This window comes from Acomys russatus, chromosome 4 (genome assembly GCF_903995435.1).
Source record: "Acomys russatus chromosome 4, mAcoRus1.1, whole genome shotgun sequence".
Lineage (NCBI taxonomy): Eukaryota > Metazoa > Chordata > Mammalia > Rodentia > Muridae > Acomys > Acomys russatus.
Genome location: NC_067140.1, coordinates 62978738 through 63000742, shown reverse-complemented (window position 1 = coordinate 63000742; position 22005 = coordinate 62978738). Strand labels below are relative to the sequence as shown.

Here is a 22005-nt window from a genome sequence, read left to right as displayed (position 1 = left end):
TTGGTTTTATGTAAAATCCTGACATCTAGATTAATATTTCAGTCACTTGTTAATGTTTGTACTTTTTGTATCAAGTGAATATTGTGTTTTATCTACAGCACAAATTAACTATTTGCTTTATTTTCAGGATTTCGTGTTGTGGCAAAAACATTAAAGTGAGCCTGGTTTTCCTTTCTGGCCTCTGCATCTCTGTCGCTGTTGTGTGGGCTGTATTTAGAAATGAGGATAGGTATGGCAACTCTCGTTTGTTTTAGATTTAAGGATCCATTGGTTTATATCTTTTCTTGACTCTCATTCATTGTGATTATTGTGGAATTTTTCTTGCTTTTATTCAAGAACATATCTTACAACAAGGTTTTTTTTTTTTTTTAAATGGATAAGTTATTTGACAGAATCTCTGTGTGTGCTCCATTGCTAACTTGGAACTCTGGCCTTGAATTTGCTGTGACCCAGTTTCCTCCGTCTCCTGCATGCAGAGGTTTCAGGCATAAGCCATCAGGTCCAGCAAATGAACAGATCTCAGGCTAATGATCTGAACTCATGCAGGGAAGGAAATTGAGTTATTCTTTAAACATCTAGACAAAATAGGCTCAGTCACAGTGGGTCACAGTGCAGTGGCTTACAACCTTAACACATGGTCTCTGCATTGACGACTGCCAGAATGGCTTTTCAGGTGAAAAAAGCTGTCATATTTTCATTTCTGTTACTGCGATCTAATACCCTGCCATAAAACAACTTAGGAGTGAGAAGGTTTATTTCAGCTCACAGCTCACAGCTCAGGCGTGGCCTCTTATTGCGGAGACGCTGAGGAAACAGGTCCTTGAAGCAGCTGGTCACATCATGTCTACAGCCCAGGGCAGACAGAAATGAGTGCAGGTGCTTCCTTGCCTCAGGCCTGTCTCCACATCTGTACAGCTCAGAACACAGGCCCTCAGTTAACTCAGTTACAAAAATGCCCCACAGGTAAACACCCTCAGGCCAACACAACCCAGACAGGTCCTCACTGAGAGTCTCTTCCCAGACCATTCTGATGATGATGTCAGATTGACAAAGTTAACTACCTTAAACACGTAATGTAAAATGCGTGTGTGTGTGTGTGTGTGTGTGTGTGTGTGTGTGTGTGTAGAACATTTTGCCTTTCGTATTAGAAGGAAGGGGGTATGCAAGATTTACTGCTCAGTTACTGAGAGCAACAGATAAGAGTCTCTTTCCTCGAAAAGACAATTAATTGGTTTTCTTTCAGGATATGTTTTTTAAAGTACATATTATTACTTTATTTAGTGTGTCATTGGCATGGTACAGAAGTCTCCAAAATTCAAGAAAGGAAAGACGGGCCAGGCAATGGTGGCACATGCCTTTAATCTCCGCACATGGGAAGCAGAGGCAGGTGGATCTTTGTTAGTTCCAGGCCAGCCTGGTCTACAAAGCAAGTCCGGGACAGCCAGGCCTACACAGAGAAACCTGTCTTGGAAAAGAAACAAAAACAAAATATTACATGCATTTTGAGAGAGAGAGAGAGAGAGAGAAGGAGTGTGTGTGTGTGTGTGTTCTCACATGTGTGTACATGCCACAGCATAAGTGTGGCAGTCAGAGGACACTTGAGTCAGTTCCCTCCCTTCACCCAGTGAGTCTCAGGAGTCTAGTTCAGGTCGGTCATGAGGCTTGATCACGGTGTCTTTACCTGCAGAGCCATCTTGCCAGCCCAGTGTCTATCCATGGCAGGAAGGGAACCCTGAAAAAAGTATATAACACGTGTCTAACGGCATACTAGTAAAACTGCTGACGCCCTAGAAATCTTTTTATAATCATCAAGTTACTAATTTTATCACAGGTTGCCGGTGATGTATATTAGTTTCTAATAAGTAAGTTGTGTTGCTTTCACTTTGTGTCCAACCTGTCTGGATACAAACATGAAGATTTTATTGGCAGCTCTCTCTGTAGAAGGAAACACAAAAAGCTGCAAAGATTAAGGTGAGTATGCACTTGCATCTGCCGTACACTCTTCGGAGGCAGCCTTTCCAGTTGTTTTTCTGCCAGGACAGTAGCTTGCTGAATAGTGAGGAGATGAAGAGACAGTCTATAGCCATAACTATAATGATATAACCATAATGGCCTACTTATTTAACTTTCACCTAAAGATAACGGGATGAAACAATAGGCTGAACTCTCTCTCTCTCTCTCTCTTTTATTTTAGGTGGGCTTGGATTTTACAGGATATCTTAGGAATTGCTTTCTGTCTCAACTTAATTAAAACAATGAAGCTACCCAATTTCATGGTAAAATATATTACTTTTATAGCTACAATAATAATTTTTTCTTTTTAAAACTATATGATTGAGGTATAATTTGTATATAGTAAAACAGACTCCTTGAATTACACTGTTGAGCCAGGCGGTGGTGGCACACACCTTTAATCCCAGCATTTAGGAGGCAGAGGCAGGGGAATCTCTTGAGTTTGAGGCCAGCCTGGTCTACAGAGTGAGTTCCAGGACATCCAAGGCTACACAGAGAAACTCTGACTCAAACACACACACACACACACACACACACACACACAAATATCCGGGTTGTGGTGGCGGGGGGTGGGGGTACCCAAAAGATAAAAATAAAAATACACTGTTGAAATGTAGCAGTGTATACAGCTTCTGTAATTTCCCTCTAAATGAGCTACAGAGTGTTCCCCAGTCTTGAGAAAGCTTTTTCTGCCTGTTTGTGCTCTCTTCTAACCCCCCCTCCCGCCCCCACCACCAGGCAAGGACAGCTACTGAGTTGCTGCCTGAATGTTTTGTTTTGTTTTTTCGAGACAAGGTTTCTCTGTGTAGCCCTACCTATCCTGTTAGACCAGGCTGGCCTTGAACTCACAGAGATCTGCCAGCCTCAGCCTCCCAAGGGCTGGGATTAAAGGCATGCGCCACCACGCCCGGCTAGGCTGAATGTTTTTCATCACTCATGCTGGTCTCATAACCTAAATATTGGGGAAGAACATTATTTAATTCAGTGACGTTCTAAAGCAAATGGGATGCGGGAAGTAAGGATGTTCTTTTAAAATGATATATGAAATAAAATCACGTATAGTCATAACCATGAGACACCTTTTAAAGTTGTGTCCAAATGTATGTTCCCAGGCTTGCTTGTATTTGCAAAGTAATTTGGTGTGTTGGTTTAGATATGGGAAGTTCGATTTTTTGACTTTCTTTTTTCTCCGACAGTCCTGTGTGATCCTGCTAGGACTTCTCCTCCTCTATGACGTGTTTTTTGTCTTCATAACACCCTTCATCACAAAGGTAATGGCCATTTTAAATTCACGATGAAGCCCTCAGAAAGAAGAAACTCTTTTTCTTTTCATCTGTTTGTTTGCTTTGAGACAGGTCTCTCAGCATCGCCCTGGCTGGTAGAGAACGCTCTATGTGCAGCAGGCTGGTCTTGAACTCTAGATTAAAGGCGTGTGTCATCACGCCCTGCTTTGCCACACGCAGCTCCTTAAATATTGTTTTAAGCATTTATTTGTATGTGTATATGTGGGTCCCTGTGCGCATGTATGTGCACTCCATGCATGCCTGGTGCTCACGGAGGCCAGCAGAAGGTGTTCTTCCCCCTATAACTGCAGTTCCAGATCTTCGTGTGTCACCCCTTGTGGGCATAGGAACTCAGTTCTCTGCTAGAGCAGTGGGTGCTCCTCACTCCGAGCCATCTTGCCCAGCCTCAAGAAGAGAACCTAACGCTTGGTTGGGTTTTGCAGATTTTGTACCTTAGAGTGAACTTTAATGCCCTAAGAGAATTGCCTTTGAAATTGGTCTTTTGCTAGAGGGTATTTCAAACTTTAAATTGCTTGTTAGAGAATTTAAGGAATTTCTGATTAGTATAAAGTGAGAATGTCTGTAATTTTTCTTTCTTTTTAGAAGTAAGTTTTTCTTATAATCAGTGTCTACTGTGGCCAGTTTAGAGAGAGAAAGGGAGAGAGGGAGGGAAATGTGTGATTGCTATGCTCATTTCTGAGAACTAGTTTGAGAATAGCAAAGAACACCGTGTCAGCTCTGCAGGCCTGGGTGTACTGTGTAACCTGGCACCCCATCCTGGGTGTCGGAGATGCCCTTTGTACTTTAGGTTTCCATTCTACTGTGTAAGAAGCAATGTCAGCTTTCCACATCAATGGAGTTCTTTTGGCAGAACCCAACTGGATCTTTTTTTTAAAACCAAAACCCCTCGCATTATTATTATTGTTTATTATTATTATTATTATTATTATTATTATTATTATTATTATTATTATTATTATTATTATGTTTTTCAAGACATGGTTTCTCTGTGCAGTTCTAGGTGTTATAGAACTCACTCTGTATACCAGGCTGTCCTCAAACTCACAGCGATCCATCTGCCTCTGTCTCCCAAGTGCTGAGATTAAAGGTGTGCACCACCACACCTGGCCTGCTCACACCATTTCACAAACACTTTCCCATGTTTTAAGGTGAGCTGTTTCACTCAGTGGTGTCATTGAGCATTAGCAACCTTAAATAGAAAGAAAAAGAAAAAGAAAAGCATTAAGCTAGCAGTGTGAGTTGTAACTGTAACTGGACATTTTATAAAAGCACAGTTTCAAACCAGGCAACACAGAACACACCTAGAATCCTAGTATCTAGTATACAGGGGCAGAGGCAGGAGGATTGCCACGGTTTTCAGCCAGTCTATTTCACAAATCAAGTTCCAGGCCAGCCAGGGCCACATAGTGACATCATGAGGCAAAAACTAAGCTGTACAAACTAGTATTCATTTATTTGATACAAAACAGTCCTGTAGAATACTCCATCAGATATATTAATAAAAGTGAAACATTGTTGAGCCCCGTGCAGGCAGCACACCTTTAATCCCAGCACTCAGGAGGCAGAGGCAGGTGGATCTCTGTGAGTTCAGGGCAAGTCTGGTCTAGAGTGAGTTCCAGGACAACCAGGACTATATAGAGAAACCGTGTTTCAAACAAAAAAACAACAAATAAAAGTGAAAAGTTGTCTCCACAAAGTGTTTCTGTAGGTTAGCAGATAGTCCATAGCATGAACTAGAAGTGCAGCTATAAACATAGCCAAGTTTTAAAAGTAGTTTTTTTCCCCTATTGATACCTGTCATCAATTTGGGCCGGGGTGGGGCGGGGGGGGGGTGAGACAGGGTTTCTCTGTGTAGCCTTGGCTGTTCTAGACTCACTTTGTAGACCAGGCTGGCCTCGAACTCATGAAGATCCCTTGCCTCTGCCTCCCAAGTACTGGGATTAAAGGCATGCGCCACCACTGCCTGGCCATACCTGGTATCAATTTAATGTCAGATAAAAATTTAAAAGTAGGAGCCGTGGTGGCACATGCCTGTAACCCTAGCACTGACAGAGGCAGAGGCAGGCGGGTCTCTGTGAGTTCAAGGCCAGCCTGGTTTACAAATCAAGTCCAAGACAGCTGAGATTACACAGAAAAACTCTGCCTTCAAAAATGAAAACAAATTTAAAGCACAGGCTAAGGATAAAGGTCTTCAGGTCTTCTTTCTTGTTTGGGGCATTTTTCATCTTAGCTGTCTGTCGTAGGAGAGGCAGCTGGGGTGCTCTTTGGAGTGCATTTGTTGTAAATGTTCGTTTGACACCTTTGTTTTCTGATGATTCTATGCCTTTTCTTACTAGGTAAACTAAAAATGTAGATCAGATGCCCATTCCTGATTTTTATGGTTTTCACTAAAATTCAGCTTTCTGTGTCTTCTCCCTGGTCGGCTGATGTATTTTTTTTTCCCCTCTGAAATATCCAAGTTGATGCTTCAATCTCAGTGCAGTGGTGCACATCTGTATCCCAGAGCTTGGTCTCAGAGGCAGCAGGATCACCCTTGGCTATATTAAAACAACGACAGAAAAAATGCCTCGTGTATTTTTAGCCTGCTTCTATCTATCATATCTAAGCAGCAGGGCTACAGGAGAAAACTTGGTAGTAAACACTGTGTCTACCCCACCCCCTCCCCCAGAAAAGACTTCAGCAGACACAGGGAGGCAACTGCCATTCAGGAGAATGCTATGACCTGTGACCGGAAGGAAGGCAGGAGGCAGGATGGGGAATCTCATATTCTATAAGGTTGAGTCTTTTCAGATTTGGCTTCATAGTTTTGTTGTGGGAAATACCCAGAAGGTCAAGTGCATTTTTATTCAAATAAGGTTACTTATATTTGGTAGAAAACTAAATTAAAATACTTAAAAGTACCTACTAACATGTTGGATGTCAGTCAGTCTAATCCAGATCTCCAGGTGTATGTGAGTGGCCTGTGCTCGGTATATATGCTCATCTGGCCATTACTGATCTCAAGTGAAGCGGAGTGTTGTGCTGGCTGGCTGTGTGTCAGATGGCTGGCTGCGGTATCCGTTGTTCCTAGAGTCTGAGGAAGAAGCCTGTGATAGATAGCCCATGCTCAGGGGGCAGCAGGCTGTGTGCCATGGGCTGTTAGTCATCCTTGCATCCCAGCAGGTTGTTCTCTTTAGATGGCTGAGCAACATCTCTTCCTCCCTTTAGAACGGCGAGAGCATCATGGTGGAGCTTGCTGCTGGGCCTTCCGAGAACGCTGAAAAGGTGAGGACGGTGCGAGTGGCAGTGCTCACCCAGTTAGTGTCTGCCTGTCTGTTTCATAGTTTTACCTGTCTACTGTAACTTCTTGGTCATGGTGCATGTTAAGGTATTACAAAACTTATTTCTCACGAATATAGCCATTTTCTTAGTTATTCTAAATTATTAAATACCTATTGACTTGGGTTTCATCCTAGAATGATGGAAACTTTGTGGAGGCCACTGCTCAACACTCAGCTCCCCATGAGAAAGTAAGGATTGTATTTCAGTTAAGTTCACTGGACTTTAAATCATGCCCTTCGAGAGGAGACTCTTCTTTGGGTGGGAAAAATGTAGACTGACCAAAATAAAACAAAAGAAAAACACACCAAGCTCTAAGTCCTATTCTTGGTAAAAAGAAAATAAAAAGTAAACACTTAGCTGTGGGGGGAGTATATTAATACTGTTCTTCCTCCGTGTGTTGGATTTAAATTTCTAAAACTGCGTATCTTATTTCTTCAAGTTTTTGTACAATCAGGATGTATATGTGTATTATGTATGTGTATGTTTATATGTTTATGTCATCTTAGTTCAAGATTGTTTTAAAAAGTAATCAGTTTAAAAAACATCAAAACAATTACTACAGCGCCAGTCTTTCCCTTCCTAAAAGAGAGTGGGGAAGAGATTTATCGGCTCATTTTCTCTCTCCCTCTCACTCCCTTTCCTTCTCCCTCCCCCTCCCCGTCCTCTCTTGTTTTTGTTTTTGTTTTTGTTTTTAACTTACAGTTGCCAGTACTTATCAGGGTGCCCAAACTCATCGGTTACTCAGTAATGAGTGTATGCTTCATGCCCGTTTCATTATTGGGTTTCGGAGATATTATTGTACCAGGTGAGTGAACATAATAACCTCGGCAGAACCATACTTATGGTTTTAAGGGTCATAGCCAGTGTCTGGTAAAAGTTACAAGGCTCTATAGTTTTGGCTATCATTAGAACTGGGATCAATGACAAAGGTTTGTTTTTTTATTTTTTGTTTTTAATGCATTTTGAAGGGTAAAAGAGAAATCACCACTCAAAGAGTGTGTGTGCTGGTGAGAAGTCCCCTGGAGCAGCAAGGGTCCACTTACTCTCCCCCACAAGAACATTTTCCTTGAGGCATCTTCTCCTCCTACTTGATAGCAGTAATTACATTTTAAGAAGTTCTTTAGGGATGCCAACAAGGTAGCGCTGAAGAAGAAAAGGAACAGAACCCTAGCTTACATAGCTTTATAGTAAAAGACAATCGATTGGGAAGTGGGTCACAGCAACCTGTAGGTTAGGGACACCCAGGGACCTCTCGGAAGCCTAGAGGTTGAGAGAGGCACAGGCAGAGGGCCCAGCTTAGGCCAGGACACTGGGTGTGAGACCCAGGCTAGATATGGGGAGCTGTGGCAGGGCGGATCAAGTGAACTCACGTGGCTGGACACTGGACATGCACATATAAAAATATTGATTCAGTACATACAATATGAGAGTTCTTCTTTGGTGATGTTCAACACATTTCTTCTAAAAATGGACATTGTTTTGCATGTATATTTGCATATATAAATAAGAGCTTGTATTTCATTGATTTTCAAAATTCTGAATATTGGGGCTGTTCTTGCAGAGGTCCCAGGTTCATTTCTCAGCATACACACACACACACACACACACACACACACACACACACACACACACACACACACACACACACACACTGGATATCCAGTTTTAGGGGCTCCGATGCTGTATTCTGACAAGCACCAGGCACACACATGGAGGCAAAGCATTCAAACTTGTGAAATAAATGTTTTTGAAATAAAATTCTTTGCATTAAAACTTAAGTTATTCTTCTAAACATCATTTAAAGTTACTTTTCTTGATGTATTTTCAATACATTTCTAACCCACATGTAGTTGTTCATTTATATAAATTTGAAAAAAGATTCATAGTTTATTATATGCAGCATGTTTTTGGGCTATGGATACAGTGAATAATGACAAACTGACAGGCATTACCTCACATTTTTTGTTGTTGTGAGAACACTTGAAATCCACTCTGCAGGTTTCTAGATAATATGTTGCTATTAACTATGTTTGAAGAGTCTCTGGGATTTATTTCTACCGGAGTGAACTTTGTACCCTTTGATCAGTACTTCCTTCCCCAGACACTCCCCAATCCCCTCATTTTACTCTACTTCCATGAGTTCAACTCTTTGAAGTTTTATTTACAAGTGAGATAATGCAGTATTTGTTTTTCTATGGCTGGCTGCTTCTTGCTTAATAGAGTGCCCTCCAAATGTATCACAATACTGTTACCACAAATGATAGGATTTCCATCCTGTCTGCTCTTCTGTCTGCCCCCACTCTCTCCTTCACTTCCCGCAATGTGTGTGTGTGTGTGTGTGTGTGTGTGTGTGTGTGTGTGTGTGTGTGTGTTGGTGTTTATGAAGGCCCGAGACTGATGTTCCTTGCTCTCCCCCTTATTTGTTTGGTTGGTTGTTTTCCGAGACAGGGTCTCTCTGTGTAGCTTTGGCTGTCCTGGACTCACTTTGTAGACCAAGCTGGCCTCTGCCTCCCTGAGTGCTGGGATTAAAGGTGTGTGCCACCCCCACCTGGCTTGTTGTATTTATTTATTTGGTCATCTTTTTTATTTTCTATTTTTCTTTCTCTCTTCTTTGTGTTTTGGGGTGGTGGTGGTATGGGACAGGGTCTTTCTACATAGCTCTGGCTTTGGACTCAGAATGATTCTTCTGCTTTTGTGCCTTTTCAGTGCTGGGACTAAAGTTGTGTACTACCATACCTGGCTCTTTTAAAATATTATCTATTTCTTTTATTTCCTTATTGTGTGTGATGTTTTGCCTGCATGTACCATGTACCATATACCATGTGCATTCCATGCCTGTAAGGGCTAGGAGAGAGTATCAGATCTCCTGGGACTGGGGTTACAGATGGTTGTGAACCTTTAAGTGGGTGCTGGAAATTGAACCCAGGTCCCCTGGAAGAGGAGCCAGTGCTCTTAGCTGCTAGGCCGTCTCTCCAGCTCAACATTGTTTTTTGAGATAGGGTTCCTCACTGAGCCTGGAGCTTGCTGATTCAGCTAAGTTTGGCAGCTATTGGGATCCAGGAATCCGCCCATCTCCCTACCCCAGTCCTGAGATCATAAACCTGTGCTATCACATATGGGTGCTGGGAATGCAAACTCAGGACAGTGAGTGCAGCAAGCTTTATCCACTGAGCCATCCCTGCAGCCCAGTTTCCTCTGTCAAAGAGGATTAATACTTGGTTTTGTATACACTCTGCATTTTCTTTATCCACTCATCCGTTAGTAAGTACTGAGATTGATTTTATATCTTGACTGTTCTGAGTATTGAACATGTCTCTTTAACACATGAACTTCGTTTCCTTTGGGTATGTGCCTGCTGGTGGGATTGCTTAGTCCATGTTGTGGACTTGTTTGTCCGACTGTTTGTTTAAGCCATTCCTCATTATGTAGCCCAAGCTGGACTCGATCTCATGATCCTGCCGTCTCAGTCTCCCAAACCCTTGACTGAAAAGCTCATGCCACCGTGCCTGGCCTATTTTTAATTTTTTGTTATTTGTCGTCAGGCCCTTAGGAAGATTTCATTATTTTCCCCCAAATACAGTTGCATGGCTTGGGGGAAATGTCTAAAGTATGGTATCAATTTTTTATTTTTTTATTTTTTTGAGACAGGGCTTCTCTGTGTAGCCTTGGCTGTCCTGGACACTCACTTTGTAGACCAGGCTAGCCTTGAACTCACAGAGATCCACCTGCCTCTCCCTCGTGTGTGTGTGTGTGTGTGTGTGTGTGTGTGTGTGTGTGTGTGTGTTGGGATTAGAGGCATGGGCCACTGTGCCCAGCTTAGTATCAACTTTTTAAAAACCAACATATGAAAGTTCATTTATAATTTAAGATACTTTAATGCTCTTATAATGCAAAAAAGGAAAGTGAAGTACTGCCTGTGTCATTGCCCATTCTAGCAGTTGAATTTGTAATATTACTACTGTCTTAAGAAAATAATGTGGATTTTCTTTTAGGCTTGTTGATTGCATATTGTAGAAGATTCGATGTTCAGAATGGTTCTTCTATATACTATATTTCATCCACAATTGGTAAAAATTTGTTTCTTTTTATTATGTTGTGCTATATTGTCTGTAGAGAAAACCAAAGGGCTAAGGCAGTAGTCTGTTTCCCTCTTTGTATGACTTTACATGAAGGGTTATAGAAGGTCTTGTGCACAGCCCTAGGCAGAGAGCTATAAAAGCATTTAAATATTACCTTATGAAAGCAGATGTCAGGCTGGCATGTAGCTTGGTTGGTGGAGTGTTTGCCCAGATACATAGTGCCTTAGGCTTGATCCCCAGCCCACATACGCCAGTGTGAGGGCACATCCCAGTAATCCCACATATGGCAGTGTGAGGGCACATCATACCTGTAATCCCAATACGTGGGGGATAGAAGTAGGTAGAGTGGGAATTAAAGACTCTTCAGCTACAGGAGTCTGAGGCCATCCTTGAATAAGTGAGACCCTGACTCAGTAACTAACTAGATGTACAAGAATTTAAATAGTGCTGGACAGTGGTGGCACACACCCTTGATCCCGGCACTCTGGAGGCAGAGGCAGGCGGATCGCTGTGAGTTCGAGGCCAGCCTGGTCTATAAAGCAAGTCCAGGACAGCCAAGGCTACACAGAGAAACCCTGCCTTGAAAAGCCAAAAAAAGAAAGAATATAAATAGTGAATGTCAAAGTTTCACACAGAAATATGTCTTCCAAAATAGTTACTAACAATAGGAGTGTTGGTTTTAAGAGCTAAATTTTGGTGGGCAGGTTAGTACCATCTTTTTAAACATATGGAAAATGATTAAACAGCAAATCTAGTAAACATTAATAGAGTATTAACAGCTATATGTAAACTAGAGCTCATTCAAATAATCTACTAAGGATAGTCTATTATTTTTGTTTGATTTTACTTTGTTTGTTTTTCAAGGCAGGGTTTCTTTGTGTAGCCTTGGCTCTAGACCAGGATGGCCTGGAACTCACAGCAGTCCACCTGCCTCTGCCTCACAAGTGCTGGGATTAAAGGCGTGCACTTCCACCATCCGTCTACTTTATGATTTTAAATAGTGAAATATTGGGCTAAAGAGTTGACACAGCAGTTAAGAGAACATGTTTCTGTTGCAGAGGACCTGGGTTCAAGTGTCAGTCCCCGCATGGTGGCTCACAACCATCTGTAACTTCAGTCCCAGGGTCTCTGACTTCTTTTCCTGACCTCTTAGGGCACTAGGCACGCACATGGTGTGCATACCTACACGCAGGCAATTTACTCACACACAGAAGATAATGAAATAAGCCTAAGTGTGGTGCACACCTTTAAGCCTATCACTCAGAAGCAGAGGCAAACAGATCTCTGAGTTTGAGGCCAGCCAGATCTACAGAGTAAGTTCCAGGATAGTCAGGGCTACACAGAGAAACCCTGTCTTAGACCCTCCCCCACTCCCACCACAAAAAGGGAAAGGATGATTAAAACCAGGGATGGTGGTGTGCGCTTACAATTCCAGGACTCTGGAAGATCAGAAGTTCAAGGTTATTTTTGGCTGTGTATCAATCTCAAGGCCAGCCAGGGCTGTGTGCAACCCTGGCTCAGAAGCAAAATTAAATACATGGGATATTCATACTTTATATCACATGATTTTAGAGGCTTTAAATTAAAAATTGAGGTTCTACTGGGTAAGGTAAAGCTCACATTTAATCCCAGCACTCAGAGGCAGAGACAGGTGGATCTCTGAGTTTGAGGCCAGCCTAGTCTACATAGAACATTCTAGGACAGCCTGAGCTACATAGTGACATCTTCTTGTCTCAAAAACATTCGAGGTTTTATATATGATGTTTATTAAAATTCCTGGAATACAAGCCAGTTGGTAGTAGTGCACGCCTTTAGTCCCAGCACTTGGGAGCCAGAGGCAAGCAGATCTCTGTGATTTCAAGGCCATCCTGGTCTGCAAAGTGAGTCCAGGATACACAAAGAAACCCTGTCTCGAAAAACAAAAACAAAAACAGGAAAAAGAAAGAAAGAAAAAAAAAACAAACAAACAAACAAACAAAAACCCTGGACTACAAGTAGTATCTAAAATGTTTATTACTTGATTTTTTTAGCATCATGTATAGATAACCATGAGATTATATAAATGAGTTAATGTTTTGTTAGTTACATGCAGATGTTCCTGCAAAGCTTTCTAGTGCATATAGAGTTAAATTTCCATGTTATGATGACAGAGAGTGATGTCCCTAGAGGTGTGAACCCCAATAGCACGAAAGAAAGCTGAGTGAGGGAACGAGAAAGGGGTGCCGAAAGGATAAGAGAAGTAAAGAGAAAGAAGAGAAGAGGGACGAAAGGGAAGGGGAGCAGATGCCTACAGAGGAGCAGGAAAAGCAGCGTGGGCATTAAGTGCATCTTCTAATGGCAGTGGCACCCAGTGCCAGCCAGCATGGTTGAATCAAGAAAGCTCAATCAGAAGACAGGGCTAGGAGAACTTGTCAGTTCTGTAGGGTGACTCTGGGCAGCTCTCTCAGCCTCCCTGTTCGTTTGTAAAGGTCTCTGCAGCTCCAGCAGTCACAGAGATCCTACATTCATACAACACCCCAGATCGATAGGAAACGCTCAAATACATGGCGTGCAGTAGTTAAGCATGTCTGTGATCTGTACTGGGACAAACTTACAATTCATTGGTTTTTGTTTTGTTTCGTTTTTTGTTTTTTAAGATTTATTTATTTATTATGTATACAGTATTCTGCCCGCGTGCCAGAAGAGGGCACCAGATCTCATTCTAGATGGCTGTGAGCCACCATGTGGTTGCTGGGAATTGAACTGAAGACCTTTGGAAGAGCAGCCAGTGCTCTTAACCTGTGAGCCATCTCTCCAGCCCCATGGATTTAATTTTTAATATGTGTGTCTGTTGCCTCTGTGGGTATATACACACAGACGCCTGGAGAGGCCTGAGACATCAGACCTTCTTAAAGCTGGAGTCACAGGCAACCATGTTAGGTGGCTCATCTACTCCTCACACTGTTCCAGGCCATCCAATACCTCTAACCTCAGGAACCTGCACTCACAGTCACAAATCCACACAGATTCAAACACATAATTTTTTTTTCAAGACAGGGTCTCTCTGTGTAGCCTTGGCTATTCTGGACTCGCATTGTAGACCAGGCTGGCCTCAAACTCACATCGATCTGCCTGCCTCTGCTTCCTGAGTGCTGGGATTAAAGGCGTTCACCACCATGCCTGGCCGCAAACACATATTTTAAAAATAAGTCTTATTTGAATATGTCTCCAGAAATATTTCAAAACTAATACGTTAACGGCAGTCCTGGAAGCAGGTGAAACTGACCTGGGCTTCTGTCTTTCCACAGCCTATGCTGTTGGCATGATAATCACATTTGTTGTCCTGGCGCTGATGAAGAAGGGGCAGCCTGCTCTCCTCTACCTAGTACCGTGTACACTTATTACCATCTCAGTCGTTGCTTGGAGTCGGAAGGAAATGAAAAAGTTCTGGAAAGGTAGCAGCTATCAGGTATGTGCTTATCCATTGTAATTTCGAGGGTGTTACGCAACAGCCTGTTTATGACAACCCTGTGTGTCAGAAACTTCACGCAACCCCAGGATGCCCAGGCTTCTTCCTGTTCACTCCTATTGGTATCTGCTTGCTGCAGCGCTGGTTCTTGGTGCCCAGCGTGAGTGCCAAAAGCGCTGTAAAGTCACCATGGAAGGACATGGGGAGAACAGAGCATTGCAGCATGCATTCCAGTCCCCATAAATCTCACGCAAGATGCTGCTTAGAGCCGGCGTGGTGGCGCACGCCCTTAATCCCAGCACTTGGGAGGCAGAGGCAGGCAGATTGCTGTGAGTTCGAGGCCAGCCTGGTCTACAAAGCGACTCCAGGACAGCCAAGGCTACACAGAGAGACCCTGTCTCAAAAAACCAAAACCAAAACCAAACAAACTTAGAAGTTTATAGTAAAGGCGGGCAGGGGGTGGTGGGGCACGCCTTTAATCTCAGCATTTTGAAGGCAGAGGCAGGCAGATCTCTTATGAATTTGAGGCCAGTCTGGTCTACAGAACAAGTTCTAGGACAGCCAAGGCTACACAGAGAAACCCTGACTCAAAAAACCAAAAACAAAAAAAAAAAGAAAAGAAAAGAAAAGTTCTTTCCAGCATTTGAATGTACCAAACTAACCTCAATATCAAGGTTGCCCTTTCTTTAAAATCGTAATCAGAATCTGTTGTCTGAGTTATTTTTTAACAGAGGTTAAAGACAGGGCTTCACTCTGTAGTCCTGATGGCCCTGAGCTTTCAGCAGGTCTCCTGCCGCCTTTCTCTCTTGCTTGCTGGCATTATAAGAATCTGGCATCATTCCTCAGTTCATATTCGTATTTTAATTAAAAAACTTTAAGATGTATTCATGCCCAGTTGGGCAGTTTCTCCAGAGACTAGAAGATCCCGTGAAGGGGGTGGGGGGGAAGGGGGCAGGGGCGGCGGGTTACAGGTTCATACTAGGAACCAGACTCGGGTCCTCTAGAAGAGCAGCAAGTATTTGTATTTTTTAAACAAGAGGTACAAAACTGGGGCTGGAGAGAAAGCTCAGAGAATGTGCTGCCCTTCAAAGGACCACATTTCACTTCCCAGCACTGAAGTCCAAGCAGCTCACAACTGCCAGTAGCTCTAGTGCCAGGGGTCCTGTGCACCTCAGCATCCCTGCACTCACACGCACATATCCACACACAGATGCATCCACACTTATTATTACAAGCAGAATAAGTTAAAAAGAAATACAGGGCTAGAGAGATGGCTTAATGCTTGGGAACACTTACCGTTCTTGCAGCGGACCCGAGTTCAGTTCCCAACACCCACATGGTGTCTTACAAATGTCCTTAACTCCAGTTCTAGGGGCTCCAACTTATAGACATACATGCAGGTAAAACACTCATCCATATAAAATAAAAAAATAAATAGGAGAACAAGTGTCTCAAGGGAAAATGGAAGGCCCCTTTTAAACTGTACTATCCTTATGTCACCTTTTTTTGTTTGTTTCTTGTTTTGTTTGTTTTATTTTGTGTCCTGTGTCCTATGTCCTGGCTACCCTGGAACTCTCTTAGTAGATTTGTAGACCAGGTTGGCCTCAATCTCACAGCGATCCGCCTGCCTCTGCCTGCCGAGTGCTGGGATTAAAGGTGTGTGCCACCACACCCGGCTCTACTGTCACTCTTTTAGGAAGGCCAGACACCTGAAGCAATTCTATGGAGCTTCCAGGTCCTTTTATGCTACCCACACTGGAAATAATTTATTATTTTAAAGTTGCTATATACATAAAAAGCATTAATACTGCCATTTCTTTGGAAATCTACTCTTTGTTATGTTTCTGTGGTTTCTTCTAGCATTTTCTTCTTTTTCTTTCTTTTTTTTGTTTGTTTGTTTCTCTGTAGCCCTGGCCTTCCTGGACTCACTTTGTAGACCAGGTTGGCCTTGAACTCAGAGATCTATCTGCCTCCCAAGTGCTGGGATTAAAGGTGTGCGCCACCACACCCGGCTTTCTTTTCTCTTTCTATGATGTTTATTGAGAGAGGCTTTGGTGGGAGGATATGGAAGGAGTTCCACCAGTGAATATTCATGTTTGTCATGAGCATATGTTCTGCCCTGGATTATCCAAGTTTCATTATAATTATGATATTAAAAAACATGTTTCTGTTTTACAGCAGCTAGACCCAGAGCAGCAATAATCCCCAGAGGCAGGCTTTAGAAGGTTCAGTTTTGTTCCTTGTTGTTGTGATAAAATACTCTGACAAAATTAGCTTAGGAGAAAAATTGGTTTGTTTTGGGTCACAATTCCAGGTTCTCACCCATCATGCAGGGAGTCAGGCAGCAGGAGCTTGAAGCAACAGCTCACATCCACAGTCAGGAGCACAGAGACGACAGATGCGAGTGTGCCAGCGCTCACCTAGGGGATGGTGCCCAAAGTGGGCAGGTCTTTCCACTATAATCAAGATAATCCTTCACAGACATGCCCACCTGTTCTAGACAGTCTCTCACGAGACCCCTTTCCTGGGTAATGCTAGGTCATGTCAAAATGCTCACTCTAAGGGGTTTCACTGTGTGACACAGTAGCTAAATAAAGCAATTAACTGTAGGAAAATTCGTTTTAAAGTATCTGAAAATAAAAGCTACTTTTCACTTATGGGAGGTGGCATCCTAGTTCTAATGCACAAAGACATTCAGAATACAAACTGACACAGTGAAGAGCATGAGTCTGGTGGCACGGCACTTAAATCTGGAGATGGAGTTAGGCATTCTAGCTCAGACCTTGGAAACGTTACTTTGCTTCCTTTGGTGCCTCAGTTTCTTCCAGTATAAAATGGGACTGCAGATAATTTTATACTGGCAACCACGAATATGTTAGTATATGCCAATTTCTTAAAATAGTGTCACATCATACCGTAAACTACAAATATATGTTACTGTTTATAAGAGTTGGGATTTCTAAAACTTTGTTTTGTTGGTTTGTTTTTTCTTTCCTTTTTTTTTTTTTTTTTTTTTTTTTTTTTTTTTTTCTTTTTTTTTTTTTCAAGACAGGATTTCTTTGTTAGCCCTGGCTGTCCTGGACTCGCTTTGTAGACCAGGCTGGCCTCGAACTCACAGAGATCTACCTGCCTCTGCCTCCAGAGTGCTGGGATTAAAGGTGTGCGCCAGCACGCCTGGCCTTTTTTCTTTTCTTTTTTTCTTTTTTTTTTTTTTAAGATTTATTTATGCTGGGTGTGGTGGCAGACGTTTGGGTCATATTCTTAAAATATGTCTTTATGAGTAGGCAAATATACCAAAATTTGAAATTTTTTTCAAAATCTGAAACACTTTCATTCCCAAGTATTTCAGATAAGGGATTGAGTCTGGGGCCTCCCACAGGCCAAGCAGGCACAGTACATTTAGCCATGTCCTTATTTTAATGGCCCCCTGGTAGCCTAAAGTGCAGGCATCACATAAGTGCTGTAGTACTTGACTTGGAATCTTTCACCCTCTTTTGTAAATTTCTCATCAAAAGAAGCAAAGTTTTTCCAAAGTCTCATTAAAATAATATCATTTTGGAAATATCAGTTATAAATTCTTTTATAGAGCTTTAAGGTTAGTTTCCTTTATGCCATTTTTTCTGGGTACTTCTGGAGCTACAGTACTCAGTTCCATTTGTTTGAGTTTTCTTGAAGCCAGAGTTCTAATTAATGGAGAGTAAGTGAATGGTTTTTTTCCCTAGAGAGAGAAAAATGGTTTGAGAAGCAGCACTCTGTGTTTCTCATAGTAAGTCAAATGGGATGAGCTTCACTCGGTAGCTTCAGACGGGTTGTTTACCCCAATGCCTACCAGGCCCTCCTCGGCCTGTTGATGTCTCGTCTGGTGAACAGTGTGTCTGTTAATGTCACTAGTGCTTGGGATTATTTTTAGAAGTCACAAGCTGTAAGTCACGAGTCGGGACACAAAGCTGCTTACAGCTACTGAGGAGCAAGAGCTCCAGTTACTGAGGTGGATTTATTAGGCAGTTTTTAGAGATCAGTTTTAAACAAGCAGAGCTTAGGAAATGCCAGGTTAGCTGGCGCAGTTTCAAAGGACAACTTTCCAAACAGATTGCCTACTCACAAATGTGAAATAGCAATTTTGCCAGCTACTTTTATTGGCTGTGTTGATCTGTTGAGTTTTTACATTAGTTGACCTTCATGTTTGTTCTGTGTTTCTATTATTTTTTTCTTGTTGTTTGTTTTTTGTTTTTTTACCAAAAGCTTAGTGAACAGAAAGTAGCCATGGTAACTTCACGTAGTAGACTTTGAGATTATTTTGTTGTTGTTTGTTTTGCTTTGTTTTGGGGACACGGGTGCCTATCTCACTGTGTAGTCCAGGCTGGCTGAAACTCAAGACTCCTGCCTCAACTTCCCGCATGCCAGGATCACAGCTGTGCACTACCATGACTGGTTAATTAATATATCTATATTTAGGGCTGGGATTATAGTGCCCAGTGTGATACCTAAGAATTAGGAAAGCAGAAGCCTGTTATAATGCTGGGCACGTAGCTCTTACCCTTCAGGGTGGTTGCCAGGGTACACAGATCACAGAGAAGAAAAGTATTGTGTCTTCCTCAGCCCTACTGTCCCTTTCCTTGCTGTCTCAGGTCCTCCCACAGCTCTGGCCTCCTGTCAAAAGAAAGGGCCCTTAGCTGTGTCTCCATGTGTATGCCTATAATTTTTTTGGTTTTGTTTTGTTGTTTGTTTTTTGAGACAGGGTTTCTCTGTATAGCCTTGGATGTACTGGACTCGCATTGTAGACTGGGCTGGCCTTGAACTCACAGTGATCATCTGCCTCTGCCTCCCTGAGTGCTGGGATTATAGGTGTGTGCCACTGCACCCAGCTGTATGTCTATACTTTTGTTTTGTTTTGTTTTGTTTTGTTTTTTTATTTTTTGAGACAGGGTCTCTCTGTGCTAGCCTCAGCTGTCCTGGACTCACTTTGTAGACCAGGTTGGCCTCAAACTTACAGCAATCCACCTGCCTCTGCCTTCCAAGTGCTGGGATTAAAGGCGTGCGCCACCACTGCCCAGCTTATGTCTATAATTTTAAGTGTGATTAAAATGAACTGTTCCACAACTTCACCTTATGTGTCATGCTGTGGAATGCTCAGTGCTGCCTGTCTTGCCTGGCTTCTATCTGTGTTTAAAGGCACTAGGTTTATTGTGTGTTTTCCTGGCGCTAGAGAAGGAGCTCAGGGACCCCACATGCTACGCAGCCCCCTACATCCCCATCCCCTGAATGTCTTTGTCCTAGAAATGTTAAGAACACGAAACTGCCTTAATCTAGGTGTTATCTTTGGCAGATAAAGGACCAAATAAGCGACTAGGGCTTCTATAACTGTGGCTACTAGCAGGTGGGCATTATTGGCAGTGTCCCCATTGATTGTCAGCTGAAAGCTCCATCTCAGAGACACTTCTATTTGGCAAGTCCAGGAGTCCATGTGGAAGAATCCCTCCTTCCTAAAAATAACAATAAATAAATAAACAAACAAACAAAAGTGAAGTATTTAGAACCTACCCCTCTTTAAGGGAGAACATTTATATCGCTGGCTTTTCCGTCTTCTAATCGTCAATAACAAAGAAAGGAGAGCATATATAATACTGAAATCTAACCATTCATTTGTCTAAAAGTCTTTGGCAACCTTTACAGAGATTGCATTTCCTATTTTTAAGTCATGTTATCTGAAGAACAGGGTAAAAAGATTTGCAATCTTTAAGCACTTCCTTTTTCCTTCATTCCCAAATATTAAAAAAAAAATTTTTATGGAATACAGGCAGAGTTAAAGTAGGAAAAAAATTCACTTGTAACACCTTTAAAACATTGTGTTGGTGAGTGCATTTTGATTTGTTTTCAGGTATTTTAAGGTATTTGCGTTTTCATTAGTAGGTGAAGTTGTGGCTGAGTTCATTTCAATCACTCTTTTTTAAAGGTTTATTTTTAAATTACGTGTATGTATGTGGGTGCATGCACATTAGTGCAGGTGTGGTGGCCAGAGGCAAGGGATGCTAGAGTTACAGGCAGCTGTGATCCTACCAGAGTGAGTGTTAAGGACCAGACTAAGAGCAAGGGCTCTTAATTTGTGAGCTCTCTCTCTAGTCCCGAGAGTACTCTTTTTTTGGTTTTGAGATTAGGTCTCTCTATGTAACTCTGGCTGCCCTACCTTATATCCTGTAGACCAGGCTGGCTTTGAACTCACAGAGTCTGGTCTGCTTCTGCCTCTGCCTCTGCCTCTGCCTCCTTAGTGCTGCGGAGGTGACTGCTGGGGAGATAGCTCAGTTGGATCCAGAGAGGAGGGGAGGTGAAGAGGAGCTGGCAAAAGAAGAGGGAGGGGAAACTGTAATCAGGATCTATTGTATGAGAGTAGAATCTGTTTTCAATAAAAGGAAAAAGGAGGTTAGGGAGATGCTCAGTCATTAGGTGCTTCCTGAATGAGCAGGAAGGGGTGACCTCAGATGGCCAGCACTCTGGCTTAAAAAACCACATGGAAGGCCTGGCCTTGATGGCACTTGCTTTTAATCCCAGCACTCTGGAGGCAAAGGCATGTGGATCTCCGTTAGTTTCGGGCTACCCAGGGCTACATAAATGAGACTCTCTCAAAAAAACTAAAGTAAAAGTAAAGAAGAAGAAGAAGAACAAGAGCAAGAAGAAAGCAAGCTAAGTCCAGTGGGGTACATCTTCGACCCCAGTGCCGGGGAAAGTGGCAGGATTAGTTGTAGAGAGAGGAGGACACCTAGAACTCTCTTTCTGTCAGCAAAGCTCAAGGTTTAGCAACAGTGCTTGTCTGAAAAACTAAGGTAGAAGGCTGCTGAGGAAGATAGCCGTATGCATGTGCATAACCCTGTATACCCAGACACACACGTGCACCCACACATCACACACACACACACACCACACAAAACCAGAATACTTTTGCCAAATTAATGCAGACTAGGAGGCAAGTTTGAATTTTCTGATCTCTTTTACTTATGCCTAGGTGATGGACCACCTGGACTACTCAACAAATGAAGAAAACCCAGCGACTACTGAAGAGCAGACTGTACCACAGTAATCACGTGGACCTATCATGATGTGTCATTGATTTTCTACAACTAGAATTTGCCTTTTTTCTTTTCTTTTTTTTTTTTTTTTTTTTTTGTTTGTTTGTTTTGTTTTGTTTTTTGAGACAGAGTCAGGACTCAAGCTCACAGTCCTGTGTCTGCCTCCCAAATGTTTAGGCCTGTAGCTGGGCCATGCCCAGCAAGTTTTAAATCAAAGTTTGAAGTGAAAATTGGCAACATTTGTTTGCAAACCCATATGTTTTTATGAGCTGGTAAAATCCTATTATACAAAGTGAAAAATGCATTTTCTTATAATTATGTTAAAGTTGTGCCTTCACAATCAACTAAAAACATAGGGTTTGTGTAGTTTCCAAATGTATTATATACATTATATTTTTCTAAAAAAAAAAAAAAAAAAAAAAGCTACCCTGACCCTTCCCTCTACTTTTCTTACTAAAATATTTCTCCAGATTCTAAGGATAGATCATGTATAGCTGTCAAAGCAAGTTTCTGAGTGGATGTTTTTGTTAAAGATGCATGCAAATCTTATCCCCTCTAGAGAAATAACTACTTTAGACTGTCAAGAAGGCAGTTCAGCAATGAACATTTTTTGTATCCTGCAGAGGTTAAAAAAAAAAAAAATACACAAGGGAATACATAGACACACATCCCTCCACAGTTTAAGTTTTTTGTTTGCCTTTATTTTTATGTCATGTGTATGGGTGTTTTACCTGTATGCAGCTGTCTGGGCACCACACTCAGGCCTGGTGCCCATGGAA

General features: G+C 42.2%; 1 protein-coding gene across 1 annotated transcript in view; it reads left to right on the top strand.

Annotated features, from left to right (window-relative positions):
- Positions 1-21316, top strand: part of Sppl2a (signal peptide peptidase like 2A) — a 33455-nt gene extending 12139 nt beyond the window's left edge. Inside the window, exons 8-15 of the mRNA XM_051144561.1 lie at positions 128-229; positions 2195-2276; positions 3210-3284; positions 6525-6581; positions 7341-7443; positions 10631-10705; positions 14005-14165; positions 21163-21316. Coding sequence (XP_051000518.1) covers positions 128-229; positions 2195-2276; positions 3210-3284; positions 6525-6581; positions 7341-7443; positions 10631-10705; positions 14005-14165; positions 21163-21237 — 730 coding nt within the window. The 3' untranslated portion in view covers positions 21238-21316. The remainder of the gene's footprint in view (positions 1-127; positions 230-2194; positions 2277-3209; positions 3285-6524; positions 6582-7340; positions 7444-10630; positions 10706-14004; positions 14166-21162) is intronic.
- The last annotated feature ends 689 nt before the right edge of the window (positions 21317-22005 follow it).